Here is a 19,642-nt window from a genome sequence, read left to right as displayed (position 1 = left end):
AAAGAAACAATTATTCATTACCTTTTCTTACAACATAAAACCTAAAGAATTTGAACATAACACACCTCGTGCGCAACCTTACTGATTTTTTTTAAAAACATATGAAGAAATGTTGCACGTCCTTTCCAAATTTAAATTCATAAACAGCAAACTTAATCCAACGAGGATATGAATAATGCTCCGTCCATCCAAATTTCTTAAAATCTACTAACTTTGTAAGAAAATGTAAAGACCCACGAAGTGGCACATACCTGCATTTACAACAAGGGACCTCCATTACGTTCAGAGAAAATGCATTCCATGTAAATTCCGACATGTCTTGTGAATTTTAATTTTTTTCTTTGTTATATACATGAAATAGACCGTTACAACACTGTAAGGCAGAATCCATGTTCATCAACAGCATATTCAAGTCCCGGAATAACGGAGAATAAAATTACGAGTAAACATCTAGATATATGTTGTCACGGACATTTCAAAGCATTCCCATTTTTACAACAAACATTTAAACACAAACAGTATGCGCACGATGTTATACAAAGAAGACAAAAGGGATACATTTTCTTCAAAAATCCAAACCCAGTTTGAAAAAGTTTAATACAACTTCTTATTAATGGTTAACTGATGTGTACATGTGCATTTTATAGCCTATCACAAACTTTCCGCGATATTCTATCCCTCAACGTTACCATGACGTTATTGTATTATATACTTCGATACATGTATTAATTCCGTTTTGTAAAACGTCTGAATAAATCAATGAAACCGCTAACGCTTTATTTTCCTGTTGACTTTCGTTTGTGAAGACCGAACATGGAGAATAACTTGAATTTTCCATTTTATCCGGACTACTCGCGGTAGTTCAGTTCTTAGGGACTGTAGAACACTGTGTGCGTTCAAGAAGTCACTGAAAACACATTTTTCCATCAAGTTTTCCAGGACTAGTTTCTATAATTTCAGTCAATCGTGTTTGCTGTTTCATCGCATTATCTGTTTTGACCGTGTGTCTTAGTTTTTGAGTACCATTTTATGATGTTTTATTAAAAAAATGTTTTCATGTATTATACCTGGGACATTATACGCTATGTGTGCGAGTGTGTATTTCATTATTATTATTATTTTAATACGCCCTGAAACTGATGTTTTTTCTTATCTAGCATATTTATGGTATCTTGTGTTTTCTTGTTTTATATGTACAATCAGGATAGGTACAACTACGGGCTGTTTACATGTGATAACGCATTTTATATCATTGCTTTTTAATGTTTTATCTATTTTCTATGTATTATGTGTATAACATTCTTTTGTAAGGTATATATACATTGTAAAGCACCTTTAAGCGTATATAGTGTATGAAAAGGGTGCTATATAGATATTGTATTATTATTATTATAGCGTTCGCTTTGTAACCGGGAGGTCATGAGTTTGAGCACCCCTCATGCCATGATTGCGTCACATCTAAGATATTAAAATACGTAGGGTAGTGATTGCGCATTCACCAAACGTTCGATATTTAGACGTGAAAATCACTGGTCTTTCCGATATTATCTCAAAAACTAAAGGTCCCGTGTCGAGACAGGCGTTGAGACAATGGAGATTTCACACTGCTACGGAAGCAAGGAAGATTTGTGACAATTAAAACACTCATGTAGAGGACAGATATGCTATGAATGAATCTTCCAAAGAAAAACTGATTTGAATAAAAGCTTTCAGGATGGGTTAACTGAAAACTCTATTTTCTTACACTTTTTACCTCGATAGTGTTGTGAGAACCCAGGTAGGTCATCAGTACCTATTGCTTGTTGTAAGAGGCCACGGAATGGGGCGGTCCGTCGGATGAGACCATAAAAACCGAGGTCCCGTGTCACAGCAGTTGTGGCTCGATATAAATCCCTCGCTGCTCAAAGGTCGTAAGCACCGAGCATAGATTTACATTTTGCGTCACTTCACCTTCAATTGTGACGTCTCCATACGAGTGAAAAATTCTCGAGAGGGACGTTAAACAATATATAATTAATTAATCAAATTATAGTTTGGGGTTAAAATTCACAAAGAACTGTGGCTTCTTCTTCAGTATATTTGATTGAAAAATATGAATAAAACTAACTCACTTGCTGCATCTACATAATATATCCTGATGAAAGTACCAACATCATTCAGAACCATTAAGGTGTACTCTCCAAAGTCCTCTGTTTTAACACTCCTTTTGTATAGAGAGATGTTTTGTTTATTCTCGTCCTTACTATATGTTATGCTGTAGCCATTTGCATCATTCTGAATGACTTTACTCCCATTATATTTCCCCAAGAAAGTCCATTGTGTCAGAGTTGCTTGTGGATACAATAGCATTCTCACGAGTATTTGAAGAGATTCATTATTTCCTATGCCAAGTTTGTCTGGAGTCTGGGAATCCATGTTATACAGTCGAGGTTTACCTTTCCAAAACAAAAGCATACAATAAGAAATTGAATGTTTTCGTTTCAATGTTTGTATCCTTATTGGTATTCTTTACAAGATATTTGTATACTGACGTATACATACAATTATAATGATACTTACTTGAGACAACGTTTTATTGGTCATTACCACTAAAGAAAAATAGACTCAATATATTTGATCAAGATAATGATAACGATATGACTGTGTGGATGGACATGATTAGGTCCTAACAACAAGGAGACTTACATTAACCACTACATGGGTTGTTAAATCTAAAAGACACCAACAAATCATGCATTGATTTAACAGAAAGAAAACCTACATCTCACCGCTACATGGGTTGTTCTCACAGCAGCTGGACCCTTTCCATTATCAGCTGTAACACTGTAACTCCCGTGATCTAGGCAATTTGCTGACGATATATCCAGTACGCTACTGCTTACGCTAGAGTCTCTCTTTACAACAGTGTTGTTTTGCACAAACAGCCAGGTGATGGTAGATAAAGGGTTTCCATCCACATCACATTTTATCTGAAGTCGTCCGTGTTCACTGGTGACATATTCTGCACTCAAGTTTGATGTTATGACGTTGTTATCTAAAAAGAAGTTTAGATTTCTAAATATTTAAACAGAAATGAGTGTCACTGAAAGCAACACGAATAAATATTAATGTTAAAAGTTTTCTTTGACATTCAGTAATTTTCAATAATCTGTGCTACATGATAGGCAATATATGACAGAATACCGGTTGCTTGTTTAACGATTTACACTGATGGAATCAATAAAATAACTGCATGTAAAAATTGCATAATCAAGGAGTTTATGGGGCTAGATCATCTTGTGAAAACATAAATATTTTGACCTGCATTCATGCACGAAATCTGTATATAATAGTGTTCTAAACGGCATCTGTTAACAACATTTGCTTTCTCGAACTAAATATCATGGAGTTGAGGGTCAATTCTTTTATGTTAGATTATCTTCATTTCGAAATCCAAACTCATTTCTTCAGAAATGTTCAACAAGCATTGTTCCAGATTTTGGAATCGTTCGCCTGATTATTACAAAATACGAAATAACTTGATGACTTCTGGAAATTATGATACATACATGTTTAGATAAAGGTTTATTTTGACAATTTACAACTCATGAAATTAGTTGATGCTACGGGGATTCGTGAATATACAGTGATCGCATGATCATGAAGATGAAATGTCAGAACCACACTGTTTGATCTTTCTTGTTGAGCAGAAATAGTTTGACACGGGCTCACGGCGCATTCTTTGATCTGCCCTTGAGCTATCTTGCTATGAACAATATATCCTAACAAATCCAATCTTACGGCAATAAACACTACCCAATCAATATGAACTGATTATTTCAAACTTGCTTTAAATTCTTATTTATTCCCTAATTATGAAATGAAAAATAGCTGTGTGGATTTCAAACATTTCGGTTGAGCATCACTGAAGAGACATTATTCGTCGAAGTGCACATCTGGTGCATCAAAATTGGTACCGTATAAGTTTTACATTATGGCCCCTGGGTCGAGGCCTTTGCTGGTGGACTGTAAGTTCCCAAGGGTTTCTACAGCCCAGTAGCTAAGTACTTCGTTACTAACTTGAAAATACGGATGTATATTTAATTGCTGTGATAAAATTTAGAAATTAATTTCAAAATTAAGGATTATCTCCCTCGCACATAGCTCTTATTCTTAGACGAAATTGACTCCATTTTTTGGCATTTTGTTTTTCCATAAAATAGCTCTTACAAGTTTATTGTTATTTCAGATTTCAAACATTTCGGTTGAGTATCACTGACGAGACATTATTATATATAAACTCCATATGTAGGCGATAATGGAATATTGCTACATAAATGTGGGAAGTTGACGGTGAAGAAGCTGAAATCACCCCGTTTGTCATAAAGTTGAGTTGCTTGTTTACCTTTGATATCTAGTTTCAATAAAACATCTAAGCATGAGGCCTAACCCTAACCCTAACCTTAAATACCATGTGCAATTAGTTTCGGATGCATAAATTTCAAAACAAAGGGTTACAGTCCAACACGTCAGATGTCTGGGGAACACACTAAACGAGGGTGGGGTCGCCGGCGTTTGATCCGCCGCTGGGCATAACTACATGTTTCAGTATTTTTCTGCTAAAGACAAATTTATGTATGCATGTGCATATTGTGTTTTTGTATGTAGTATATCAAACGGTAGATTCTGGGTATGTCTTCCCGTTCGCATTGCAATTTATGTTTCCCTTGTTCATAAGCCTTTTGATTTTACAAAATACTGACCTCCTACTGATATTATTGCATAAAAAATCCGTTTTCCGTCCCGTTTTCAACCCCAAATGTAAAGAGTTATTTTTAGAATCACTACATGTCAATATTAGTTCTGAATAATACATGTATATATATATATCTCACTGAATAGCATTTACACTTAATATAGTACACTATTTAATTTTTTCCATAATTGAAAGTATTCGCACCTCAGCAATTAGAGATGAAATAAGAGGTTAAGAGTTCTTTCTGCTTTCAACTTTCTCAGACACCAGCTTCTTCAAATAATGTAGTATATATGCCTCATTTAGTGTGTTTTCCCAGACTTCTGACACAATAACCCTCCGTTCTGAAATTGAAACTAATTGCACATGGTATTTAATCAACTTCGGATATGTACTTTTTGTGCTTACTCACCCCCTTTCAACTTTTAAAACTTTGTATCAGTCAAGCTGAAAGCCTACATCAAAGGGGAAGCGAATTTTATTTATATGTGGTGACTTTCACAGTAGCCTAAAATACCATTTTTGATTATTATAAATAAAAGAGTTCGGTTATACAATCTGTTTTGCTTCGTTTCGGTAGGTTTCGTTTCGTTTCAGTGGGTTTCGTTTCGGTAGATTTCGATTCGTTTCGATTTCGTTTCGCACTTTATAGGTACCCGGGTTTTTATGTAGTTTAGGAATCCAGTATAGGTAATGTAACTCATATTCATTCAACCTACCGACTAGGGTACCAAAAGTGCTTAAAACTGGAGAATGGTTTTGAAGAATTGCATGTGTTTAAACTACTTTCATCTATTGGGTTATTCAATTTTTTTCCCAAGTCTTGGAATTCTCAATCACTAATTATCAAACTAATATAATGTTGGAGTTACCAAAAAGATATCTAGAGTTGCCTCGATCAGGGAGAATGTAAAAATCAAAACGTATCTGCAATATTAGTAATATATTCTACTAATTACTGGGATAAAGTTACATGATGACATTTTTTAGCATCGAGGGAATTTATTTATTTGGAAACAAGTTAGGAACCGCTTCACATAAGGCGAAAAACTTGTAAATTCAGTAAACAAGAATTAAACTCCAAATTATTTTAAAAACATTTTTCTCCTAAAAGTACAACGCAATACACACTATAAATTACAAAATACCTATATGTTAAACGTCAATTCTATAAAAAAAAAATTATGTGTATACCAACTCTTATAAATGAGTGGAATTTCCCATCGGTTGAATTTAAATGAGTCTTTGGGGAATTTTATGAATATATTTATGAAAAGGTAAGAAACTCCATATGTGGCAACCACTTGAAATTTAATGCAAGTCCAAAGTAACTGTTTTAACATCGTTGACCGATTTATTCCCTTTTGATTTGAACTGTCCACGCACCCAACATCTCTTTTGCTGTAGCAAACTCGTCACTTTGCGTAATGTGTACAATATCAAATTCAAAGATGCCAAAATCTCACGAGGCGAAGGAACAATTGTTATAAAATATGTGTCACATAGACTTGAGTTGCATGTATCATTGAAAATATTAATTAAATAAACAAACAAATAAACAAATCATGTATATCGCACTAAAACCAACGGAAATTGATGTCAATATGACTTACTCCTATTACAAGGAATTTGACAATTTAGATGGAACACGAAATCACCTCATTCAAACAATTTAAAATTGTCCATGAAGAATAAATCTGTATGGTTTAGATAATATAATATTATTTTGCAAGAAAATGTACTGTACACTATATTCAGAGAATACAATTTATACTGCGTGTAACACGGAGGACATTCAAAGGCCGAAGAAGAAACCGCAACTTCAAAGGCGCGGAATATTATGTAGGCCTACGCTTGGACTTTCCGTCCGCGGTGTCCCGTGATTTTAGGGAAATGTCTGTTGCCCATACCTTATCTGACTATAAATAAGTACTCAAATGTACGAAATGTACATGTAAATGTTATCTTAGTCAGCTCTAGAAACTTTTCTTGATGACATTAAGAAGTCTTCAATTTCACCCTTACCGGTTTCCAATAACCAAATCCGGGCACATTATGTTCGGGCCACAGTAGGACATTAGTTTTACTGTCGAATATATACAGCTGTAGGGAAAACTTTCAAAATCTTCTTCACAAGAACCGTCGGGCCATAGTAGTGGCTATTAAAGTAAACGCTTCCTGGTATAGAATTGATTCAAATTGTTCGTATCATGCCTGATATGTGTCTGTTATATCTTGTTCAATAACTGTACATAATTGTTTCCCGAAAGTTGATTTTTTTTAAAATTCTAAATCATTGACATGTTTCCTGATAAACAAATGGAATTTAAAAGACTTTAATTTGTGTCATTCATTTTAACATGACCAGAAAAGGTATTTCCGACGACACTGATGAAAGGTGAATATAATGAACAGTTCATCAATCTCATAACTCAAATAAGCAATACAAAATAGATAGTTGGGCAAACACACACACTGATAAAATCTGTGTAGGGGTACATGACTTCAGTTGTGTCCGTATTGAAAATTCATATGTAAATCCTTAAATATTGAGCTTTTCTTCATTTTCCTGGATGTTGATCTCTTGATTTCAAACAAAAACCTGCTACCTATACAAAACCATCTTAATGGCATTACAGAAATAATTTTGATCTGTACACATATACACTGTGTTACACTATAAATTATATACGAAGGTTGGTCCCGCCCTTGATTCAGAACCACTAGCTTGGATATCACGAAATTTACAAGTTTAGTACACGCTTCCTGTTCTATAGCACTATGCATTTAGTTTTTCAGTTTGTCTCCCCCTTTCCCAAATATGGTTCATGACAAATTTGAAAAGAAATGGAATGGTAATTATCAAGAACTTAAAATGTTCACTAGTTAACACATCTAACCATTGACAATTTTGTCCCAACCCCGATACCAAACCTGTACCCTGGGATCGTGTAGTTTATATTTTTGGTAAAGGATTACCTGATCTTTCTAATTATCCGTAAAGTTTCAATTCAGTATCAACAGCACTAGAGAAAATGATTTTTGATATTTATTGCTGTGTGGCCCCATCCTGATGACAAAACAACTATTCCTGGGATCATAGTTGTACCATGAAAGATGAAGATAACAAATAGTGATCAATCTCATAACTCCTATAAGCAATACAAAATAAAGAGGTGGGCAAACACGGACCCCTTGATATACCAGAGGTGAGATCGGGTGCTTATGACGAGTAAGTATCCCCCTGTCGACTGGTCACATCCGCCTTGAGCGCTATATTTTGATCGGGTAAACGGAGTTATCTGTAGGTTAAATCAATATGCGAAGAACGGCCTAACAATCAAACCATCCATTGAATAAACCAATAATTCGTTAATACCAGCTGATAAGTTTCCGAATTAGTCAGAAGTTACCATTGCACATAGTTTGCCATACTGACGAAACATTTACTCCGGTTCACAACTTTAATAAACATTTTTGCATGTGTTGATTTATTGACACCTAGATATAACAGAATAAGGATAAATTATATGAGACTTCTTTACCCACTGGAATGATTTATTGAAGGAATTTCCTAAAAGCAACTGAATCCAATATGTCTACATAATATATCATAAGAAAGTCCTATGACTATTCCTATATGTATGTATTAAACTATTCCTATACACCTATTATGATCCCCTTATCTCGTGCACACATTATCTTCAGTGTAATATAACATATGATTTTGTATGGTGCCATATCCATGCATTCGAATCACTGGTTGTATTTTGAATATTATTGTTTCTATGGTATGATGTATAATATGTGCCTTTGCCAGTAATTATAATTGTGCTTGCGCAAATAAATCATTGTCATAGTACTCGTAATGTTTGATTTTTATGCCTATGTCGGGTCTTAGAAAAAAATAACAATCATGGATTTCGAAGGTAACATCAGTATTCTTTTGTTATCATTCTTGAATTCCACTCACAACAACATTAAGCATTAGAAATAAAAAAAAGTTAAGGATTATCTCCCTCAAGCGGTCGTGGTAGCTTTTGCATCGTGACCCTGTATTGTGTTGTAAGCATAGGTCTAAAGGATGAAGTGAAATGGCTCTATGAGATGGTTCCAATATATTTATGAACATAATTTTTTCTAGTTTCATGTTAAAATTTACATGATTCAAGTCATTAACATTTGCACTTTATAGTTTAAATGTTACACTGCGCATAAATTCCCACAAAGGATAAAAGACTCGAAGTTTAAGCTTTCCTCATTAGCTGAAATTCCCATAGGAAACAGATCTGGATATATGTGGACGATAGGAGGTACATTTAAATCATTTAGGCTATGGTTGTATACTATTAAAAACTCTCAAATGCAAGGTGAACATAACGAACAGTGATCAATCTCATAACTCCCATAAGAAATACAAAATAGATAGTTGGGCAAACACGGACCCTGGACACACCAAAGGTGGGATCAGATGCCTAAGAGGAGTAAGCACCCCCTGTCGACCGGTCACACCCGCCGTGAGCCCCATATCCTGATCAGGTAAACGGAGTTATCCGCAGTGAAAATCAGTGTGCCAAGAACGGCTTAACAATCGGTATGAAACACGTCAGACACCATTTGGCCCAATGCGAGGTTGTATTGACGAACTGGATCGTAATAACGACCATAGAATTTGCGAAATGCTGACTTCAATCGAACCTGTTGAAACCCCTGTAGCATCAACTTGTTTGTCAGTAGCTTACCTCGAATTAAAAACTGACTATACGCAGAACAAGCTCTTGCATATTGAATCAGTTGAGATATATAAAGACCATTTGCAGGTGATAATGGAATATTGCTACATAAATATGGGAAGTTGACAATGGAGAAGCTGAAATCATCCCGTTTGTCATACAGTTGAGTTGTCAGTTTGCCATTAATGTCTACTTTCAATAAAATATCTAAGTATGAAGCAGAAGTGGACGACTCTGTGGTGTCCTTTATTTCGAGCTCACAGGGATATATCAAATCGACATATGAATGAAAGCTGGGAATAAATGTAGCCCGCATCGTCGATATTTAAAAAAAGAACATTAGCATTTTTTTTCTAGAATCCTCTCCATTACAGATACCTGTTTGAACTCGATTACCTACCCGGAGTAACCCACTCTATACAAAAGACATCATGGGATATGGATGTATTGCCTACAGTTTTAGGAACATACTTTAAACAGAATATATTCGATACAGGACAGGGGATGCTTACTCCTCTTAGGCACCTGATCCCACCTCTGGTGTGTCTAGGGGTCCGTGTTTGCCCAACTATCTATTTTGTTTTGCTTATAGGAGTTATGACGTGGTCACTGTTCGTTATCTTCATCTTTCATGGTTGAAACTTTGATATGTTGATTGCTACGCATGAATACGTATTGTATTGTTTTGTCTATTATTGAACGTCCTGCTTGAGAATTTTTTGCGCATGCATAATTTTGGGATTGATGTGCAATTTGCGCGCGGATCTGAGATGGCATATGGGTTTTGGACCGGTCGTTGGAACCCACTATTGTTATTTTAATTAAAAGATTTATATAGCACCCTATCAACATCAGTTCTCTAAAGCGCTTTACAAATGTGAGAGAAAAGATAATATAAAATCGATGTGCACATACATGTGAAAATAAATATTCATGGTATCAGAATTAAAATGCATAATTATTAATATCAATATATAGTACCTAATGTAATGATATAATTACTCTAATAATATATAAAACATTTTAAAACAAGCCTAAGAAATTTGATTAAATACATAGAAAGGACATAAGTATAATATCAAACTACAGTTCAAATAGTAACTTAAGGTTGTTGTTTTTTTTTTTGGGGGGGGGGGTTGTAACAGCACTGCAAGAGCTACAATGTAAGAGCACTAAGTATGAAAACAAATTCCAAATGAAAACCTAATCTACAAAGGTCCGCTTTAAAACTAGACAGTGAAGTACATCGTCGGAGTTTAAAAGGTAGAGAGTTTCAGAGACTCGATGTGGCCTTATCCAAACGTCGATCCCCATGTGTTTTCGTATGTGTCTGATGTATCCGGAGACGATGCAGATAATCTGATCTTAGTGATAGTGTGGGATTGTAAATTGTAAGGATATCCTTTATGTAAAGTGGAGATAGGTTGTTGAGAGATTTGAAAGTATGAAGAAGTATCTTATATTGAATTCTGTATTCAACTGGGAGCCAGTGAAGATATATTAGAACAGGAGTAAAATGGTCGGATTTTTTTAGCGTGTTATTAATCTTGCAACTGTGTTTTGTGCCCTCTGAAGTTTGCTGGTGTGTTACGAAGGAAAACCATAATACCACCTTCATACACACGGATTTTTCTTACGAGTCCTTTTGGATCTCTGATTCGTAGTCAATCGCAAGCATTCCACTTGTCAGTATCCGTTAATACATCGTCACATCTCGCACACATCCGTAAGGATACGTGAAAGTCGGGGCACATTGTTTGACACGTAAAAAAAAAACCCATTCACGATTGTCCACGGATTTCAATTTCCGTAAATAACCCGTAAATAACTTGTAACAATCCGTAAGTATCGTAAACTGGTCGCAAGAACACGTAAACTGCTCGTAAGAATCCGTAAAAGACTCGTAAAAAGTTTATTTTATACGTATCTTTGTGGTTAGTTTACGATATGTTACGGATAGTTTACGAGTTGTTTACGTATTATTACGAATGGTTAAGTGATACGATTTCATTCACGTCGGGTTACAATCGCTTTACGGATTGTTCAGAGTCTTTACGAGCGCTTTACGTATAGACACGATTACTTTACGAAGTACATACTTAAACTTTATGATTGATGCCACCTTCACACTCACGGATTTTTCTTTCTCTCCGACTTGCAGTCAATCGCAAGCATTCATAAATCACTTGTCGGTATCCGTGTCTAAGTCGTAACAAACCGTGTACTTTTACGGATTTGAGGAATACGTAAGGATCCGTAAGAAAAATCCGTGAATGTAAAGGTACCATTATAAAGCAATGCATTTCCGTAATCTAATCTGGATGTAACTAACGAGTTTACTAGAGCTGTACATGCTTCATCATTGATAAATGGACGTTTACATTTGGGTCAAATGCTGTGTGACGTGTTTCATACCGATTGTTAAGCCGTTCTTGGCACACTAACTTTGACTGCGGATAACTCCGTTTACCTGATCATGATATATGACTCACGGTGGGTGTGACTAGTCAACAGGGGATGTTTACTCCTCCTAGGCACCTGATCCCACTTCTGGTGTGTCCAGGGGTTCGTATTTGTCCAACTATTTATTTTGTATTTCTTATAGGAGTTATGAGATTGATCACTGTTCGTTATCTTCAGTTTACACAATCAATTCTACGAATGTTCACATGTGCTGAGCGGGAAATAGAGATACATTGTTTTTTTATGGTAAGGGATTTGTCAAACAATGCGCCTATTATTATTTTTTTTTTACTTACAACACAGTCACCAAATTGCTCACATCTTTAAGTGCCTTTTGCGACGTCATCCGTATCGGAATAATGGTCACCAAGTAAATGATATCTGAAATACGTAACTTCACATATACGTGTATGTGCTCTAATGTTATGGAGGTGTGTTCGGTATTGTGTTGAACGCTTGCGTGGGTACAAGATTTATAAATATATCATAGGCTATGTGAAATAAGGATAAAAGTTATGAAAGTGTAAATTTTATTTACATCAGCTGTTGGTATACATTAAACTGACCATATCAATAATTATATTTGTTTGAATTAGGTCATAAAGTTAACTATGAAATTATTTTTTTTATTTCCTCTTCTGCACACGTGATACTTTAATCGAAGAACGATGGTGATTATCGGTTTTTGTTTGAGCTATTTTTTTATCAAATGATCTTACTGAAATTGTGTGTTCCTACTGTTTGGGTGGTTGCATGATGTCTGATAATCATCCCTTAGGCAATATATGAAGACGATAAAAATTTGCACCCAAAGCGATTGGACGAAAGTATGTTTTGCGTCTCAATGTGTGTAAGAGTACCACAAAAGGAAGTAACTATCGGGCAACACGGAAATTGCGTATTTATGTACAGTTACAGTTTATGTTGGTTTAAAACCTTAGAATTTACTTACAGTACACGGTGATAGTCTTTGTTGGTGATGTCCTGTTATATGACAATGACGGTCTAGGAAATGTGGCTCTACACTGACAGATTCTCTGGTTGTACTTTCTATTGGCTGTCAATGTCAGCACTGACTGGGTCCCTGTATTGGTCACTCCAGTGGTCAGTGTGTCATCTCCACACACCCAGCTCCACGTGATGTGAGGGTTACCCAGCGTAGACAAGATACACCGTAATGTAATGGATTGTCCTTCATCCACTGACGTAGATCCAACGGATATCAGTTGTGGGGCAGCAGGGGGTGTATCTATTTAATCAGAATTCAATATTTGTCTCAATTATGCCTTTTGCATTACAGTGCTCCTGGTGGAAAGTTTGTTAGAAAACTATGAACACCTCCCCTTAATGGTAAAAGATATGTATTACTTTTTTTCATAGCTTATAATATGCAATATAAAATGTAACAAATGACAGAGACTGTTGATATATATTGTGATACAGTTTTCAGAAGTGCAAGGCTATTAACGTTGTGTTCCTTCCCCACTGCCAAACTAGACTGTAGTAACACTTAAGACATTGTATCTAGCTACGATTTTCAAAAAGCTGAATCTTTTAAGAAGGTCTGAAAAGTAGATAGTATGTTCTTTGGAAGGAGGGACTTGTTATGACTCCCATTCACAGCAGCTTTAGATTAGATTTGTTCCAGACAGAAGGTATATACATTTTAGTAGGCATAGTTTAACCACTATTTTTATGAGGTTCGTTCCAGTTAATAAATTTGGCTAGAATCCCCATCACAGAGGAATTTGGCTAGCATAAACGTTCAGTGCTTTAGACGAAAGATGAAGATAACGAACAGTGATCAACCTCATCTCTCACATAAGCAATACAAAATAGAAAGTTGGGCAAACGCGGACCCATGAACACACCAGAGGTGGGATCAAGTCCCTAGGAGGAGTAAGCATCCCCTATGTTTGTGGAGAAAATGAATGATATATATGGCGCTACTAATTTTACTTTCATTTCGTATAGTTTGAATCACATGTGAACGCACTTCAAGCCAATTATTATCAAATTTTTCAATTAAAATCGGCCTAGTATTTTATCACCTATAGGAACGTCACATCATTACATGATCATAAAATTAATCAAACTGCCTTTTGACGGATATTCGAGACACGGGGGTTAGCGGTATATTCCATGTAGATAAGAGTTATAACTGTTTTAGGGAAATAAGTTTTTAATTAAATCATTTGCATACATTCTAGATACTGGCTGCCAAGAGAGAAAATATAAAATACAGATGTCATTGTATAATATCATGCAACAGGCATGTCTTGAGTGCATCCAATTAGAATCAAAATATTCATTAATGCGGTCTTTAAAACAGTTTATTAAGTGACACAGTTATGTTTCATGCGCTTGAAATTACCCTGCGAAATTTCTAAATATTCAGCAGATTCAAGAATTATATACAGCAACGCTTTTACTATCGTTTTCAATTATCATATTTGTATTTAAATTCACAACTATTTCTAAACGTTAAAACGCACATTTTAGAGCAAACACATCCTTATGGTATCAATAGCATTAAAAGATATCAAATATATATATATATATATATATATATATATATATATATATATAATATTTACTTTTCGCAATGATCGGTTAAAGTATAGGTAAAAAATAAAAATGAAACACGATTACGTTTAGTAAAGCTTTAGCGCTTTGATTTCAAATCTTCAGAAGCTTTACATTTTTTAAATCTTCTGAAGATTTGAAATGAAAGCGCTAAAGCTTTACTAAACGTCTTCGTGTTTCAATTTTATTTTTTACCTATATATATATATATATATATATATATATATATATATATATATATATATATATACGCATAAGCACGCAATTATAAATCAGAAACATTTACTCCGTACTTAAAGTTCTATTTTCCCGGTAATTATTAGATTATTTTGTTACTGATATCAATTCAGTGAAATCAATGAATCAAAAACGTAACTCACTACATGTACGTTCCAATGCATTGAAAATCACTTCAATAAGAATTTTGAATTTAAAAATATTAGATATCTGAGACATGCACATGATACCATATGCTGCATTTTTGTTCTAATGGCCTTCATTTTGCAGTTACTGTCTTTAAACCGGAAGTGGCGTGTATACCGATGCGGTCCTAAATAGTAGTGACAAATACGGTATTGTAAAACTTACGGTATCTTTATTATGGGCTGAATTTTAACATGTTGTATCATATCTCTTACAAAAACAAAGTTTAGTTTATTCGATTTTTCAAAGAACACTTTTTAGAATATCCATCTCGTTAAATTGAAGGGGTGTAAATGGGGGAGGGGTAGACGTATCCAGTATTTGGTGCTTAATTCTGTTCAAGTCTATCAATACCACAATTTGCATGAGTATTCTGTAAAAAAAAAAATGATAATAAATAGCAGACACCTGGGAACAAAATCACTATAAAACCATACGATAATATTTAAATACAATCAGGTATGTAACATTGTTTTTAAAAAGGGGCGGGGGGGAGGAGGATAAGTTGACTTCACAATTATTGTTTGAAAATTCTTTAAAAGCAAAAATCAAACAAAGAAACATAACAAAATCCAAAAGCTCTAAATCCTAAATCGTGGAGGGGAGGGGTTTCATAATCATTTAATACTACTATATAGAAAAGAGGACAAACTGTAGATTAACCTTTTCTAGTTACAATGACTAGCATGTAAAGATAACAATAATGGTACGTTGTTGGAAAAAATAAGGCAGCCTCTCTCTCTCTCTCTCTCTCTCTCTCTCTCTCTCTCTCTCTCTCTCTACGTGCTTGATGAAATTTTGTGTGTACTTTTGGTTAAATAGATTTACACAAACATTTTTTTAAAAAGAAATTGAATCACTCGCGTGCGTTAGAAAACAGATTCCAACAGAAAAATTACATTAGAGATACAGATTCGATATACTTAAAACAAAAACGTGTTCCGTTCATTGACATCTGATGTACTATTCTACATATTTTGTCCACATAGTCTTAAAAGTTAATGATTACATGCGTTGGTTGCATGTGTAATCTCTGGCATATTCATTGCAGTTTTTTTGGTCGTCAATACTATTGATAAAAAGTAATAATGACGAATTGCTCATCCTTATTATTCTGATCTAAACAGGATACCGTGGACTGCGATAAATCACATACGAGACACATAAATATAATAAATGATTAAGAATGTTGTACAGGGATGTCATTGGTCAGTAATTGCACTTAATTTCTACAAAAATTCCCTAACTGACACTGAATTACAATTAGAAATAGTACATGCTCTATCTAATCCGTATATAATGACGCAATCATTTGATGACCCCATCGTGTTGTATTCAGGGGAAATAACTTGTGCTACACTATGAACAATATATGTATCCCATTTCACAACACAGTTGGAAAGTTGACCAACTGGCAGTGCAAGTCCACGTTTCTCACTAAGTCACATAAATAACATTTTATAATGAAGAACAGGACATTCAGAAAACAATCAGCACCAGACTTTGACTTTGAAAAGTACTTCAAAATAGGCTTACTATGAACATTAATTCTTATTTCATGAATTTGGTAATGAAAGTGAATTAGACATTGTCTGAATATATTTTAAATGTTGATAATTTGAGTGATTTAAATATTTTTTGCTGTGTTCTTGATAAACCATATTTCAAACCTCGGGTTTCATCCCGTTGGATATAAACCGTCAATGCATTATAATCTCGAAAGGTGGACGTTTGTTAAGATGAAGTAAACAAAATGAAGAAAGGATCAACGCTTTCCTGTAACTGATCAAAGTCGGGAACTGTTCCTACACATCAATTAATGTAGTTATTGAATTTCATAATTTACTTACAGTACACAGTGATGGTCTGTGTTCCTGACGTCCTGTTATATGACAATGATGATCTTGGACTTGTGGCTCTACACTGACACGTTCTCTGAGTGTACTTCCTGTTGGCTGTCAATGTCAGCTCTGACTGGGTCCCTGTATTGGTCACTCCAGTGGTCAGTGTGTCATCTCCACACATCCAGCTCCACATGATGTGAGGGTTACCCATCGTAGACAAATTACACCGTAATGTAATGGACCGTCCTTCATCTACTGACGTAGATCCATCAGATGTCAGTTGTGGGGCAGCAGGGGGTGTATCTATTTAAAGGGAAAGCAGCCATAGCCACAATGATGCTTTTATGAATAAAGTATTACTTACTGATATCGTAAATGACAGTCATTAACACCAAAAATCCTTTGTTAACGATTAAATCAATATTAAACTATCATATGTAAAACGTATACGGTTACCAATTCTGATGCGCCAGATGCATGTCTCTTCAGTGATGCTCAAGCCAAAATTTTTGAAATTCGAAATAACAATAAACTTGTGAGAGGTAAAAGGAAAACTAGAGTGCCAAAAATTGGAGCCAAATTCGTCCAAGGATAGAGCTATGCATGAGGGAGATAATCCTTTATATATATATATATATATATATATATATATATATATATATATATATATAAATCACCTCCGTTTTCTCCCCTACAAGTCGATTATTACATGTAATATCTGTAAATTTTCTTCCCGCTGATACATGTATTTTAATTTATTTTCTAATAAAGTACACGCCTTTGTGGTCTCTGGAAACAATGATGATAATCTATATGTTCCTATTGGATCGAATTCATATAACCATTATTTTGATTTTATGAAAATTCTCCAAACTATTTCAACAATATCATGATCTTAACGTTTTGCACTCGAGTGTCTAAATTGGTTGAGTAATAGATGTCTTTCTGTAACGGTAATTACAATTGCAAAAAAACAGACCTTGTTCTTTAGGGTGTTTTTTTCGTGACCACTACAAAATTAAATTCGATGTAAAGGGATATTAAATAGCAGAGTAATTACGGGAAGTTTCTAGTATACCGATCCCCAATAGCACGCGACTATACGTGAGCAGTTATTCCCCTTGTCGTTGCTAAGCGGACTGTAAACACACCGCCATTTGCATTTTCGCCTCGGATGCTGAGACGTGAATCTCGCTAATGTTTCGTGAAATAAAATGTATTAGAAAGCCCAGCGGCGATTGAGCGTATTTAAGGTTGATTGATCCTCATGTGATGTCATAGGTTTTTGCAAAAATCTTTATCAAAATAAAATTTGCGCATATTAGAAATATATCATTGAGAGGAATTCTATTCACTGCATAAAATAAAAAATCTGGTAAACTATTGATATTGAATTTTTTTCCATTTTCCATAGATAATCAATTTTTTATGATTTAAAAAATGTTGTCAAGGGCAATAACTCCTAGTCTGGTATTGCGTTTACTGCATGTTTATTATACATGATTTCCCCAATATCCACAATTAATTTATACATTTTTATGAATTAGCAGCTTTTTTAAATTATTGATATTTAAAATTTGTCATTTCAACAAGTTTTTATCTATTATAAATATTCTGTACAACGCAAATGTGTGATTTGCACATACTTCTGTTTTTGTATGTCTGATAGCTTTTAAAATGAGTGGAAATTAATACAGTTTTCCACTTTCAACCACTAATATTGATAAATCACATGGGAAGCGGCGGATCAGGAGCGGCAGCCCCTGATAAATCAAGGTGATCATGTGAGTCTATTATATAGGTTTTAAAGAAATTAAGCAAGGACGTTGGGAGCAGCCCCCATTTCGGATGTATCCGTGGGCTAAAATATGGATTAAAGCGTTTTTAAAAGTTTTTTCCCCAATGTTGCACTTACTAGAATATTTTTTTTTGCAAAATAGGAAGAATCAGTATCCTTTCTCAATCCAAGAAGAAATTCAGTTTGCTTTCATCAACATCAGTGACGATAATATTCAGGAGAATTACGCAAGATAACGCACACGTCACAATATTTCTACACAACGGATTCTATCAATTTTGGAACACAAAATGCACGTATTTTTGCATTCTGTTTTCATATTGAATCTTAAAAACTATTTAAAAACCAGTTTTTTAAACTTCATGTTACACAAGGAATTAAATTTGGGGCTTAATTTTGCGATTTTTTGCCGTTTTAATGATTTTACCGATCGCTCATGCGATCGTATACTGTATATATACTAAACCGCCTTTGGCGGCACTTATTTTAGCGTTATATTTTGGGGACCGGTATACTAGAAGTGTTCCATCAAATGCAGATGCAATTTTAATATTTCTCGCGGATTGATATATGCTTGTTTAAACATCAACTCCAAGTGAAAGTAACTTTGATTACAGTAATCTCTGTATCTTCATGTGGGTATAAACTTTTAGAAATGTACTTACAGTAGACAGTGATGGTTTGTGTTCCTGACGTCCTGTTATACGACAATGACGGTCGTGGACTTGTGGCTCTACACTGACACGTTCTCTGGTTGTACTTTCTGTTGCCTGTCAATGTCAGCACTGACTTCGTCCCTGTATTGGTCACTCCAGTGGTCAGTGTGTCATCTCCACACACCCAGCTCCACGTGATGTGAGGGTTACCAAGCGTCGACAAAGTACACCGTAATGTAATGGACTGTCCTTCATCCACTGACGTAGATCCATCAGCTGTCAGTTGTGGGACAGTAGGGGGTGCATCTATTGAATCAAAATTCAAGATTTGTCTCCTATTTTTTGCTGGCAAAATCTTAGCAAGAGAACATTTTTCAGTAAAAGGAGATATTACAAACACATGA

The 19,642-nt window shown here is 34.8% G+C and overlaps 1 protein-coding gene across 2 annotated transcripts in view; it reads right to left on the bottom strand.

Annotated features, from left to right (window-relative positions):
* LOC130051329 (hemicentin-1-like) overlaps positions 1–19,642 on the bottom strand; it is a 485,422-nt gene that overhangs the window by 440,524 nt on the left and 25,256 nt on the right. For both annotated transcript variants that reach the window (XM_056153294.1, XM_056153293.1), the window contains exons 4-8: positions 19,248–19,544; positions 16,791–17,087; positions 12,884–13,180; positions 2,762–3,034; positions 2,112–2,435 (exon numbers count right to left, since the gene is read on the bottom strand). In XM_056153294.1, the coding sequence (XP_056009269.1) occupies positions 2,112–2,435; positions 2,762–3,034; positions 12,884–13,180; positions 16,791–17,087; positions 19,248–19,544 (1,488 nt within the window). The remainder of the gene's footprint in view (positions 1–2,111; positions 2,436–2,761; positions 3,035–12,883; positions 13,181–16,790; positions 17,088–19,247; positions 19,545–19,642) is intronic.

The sequence above is a fragment of the Ostrea edulis genome, chromosome 1 (genome assembly GCF_947568905.1).
Source record: "Ostrea edulis chromosome 1, xbOstEdul1.1, whole genome shotgun sequence".
NCBI lineage: Eukaryota > Metazoa > Mollusca > Bivalvia > Ostreida > Ostreidae > Ostrea > Ostrea edulis.
This window is presented reverse-complemented; position numbering and strand designations above follow the sequence as displayed.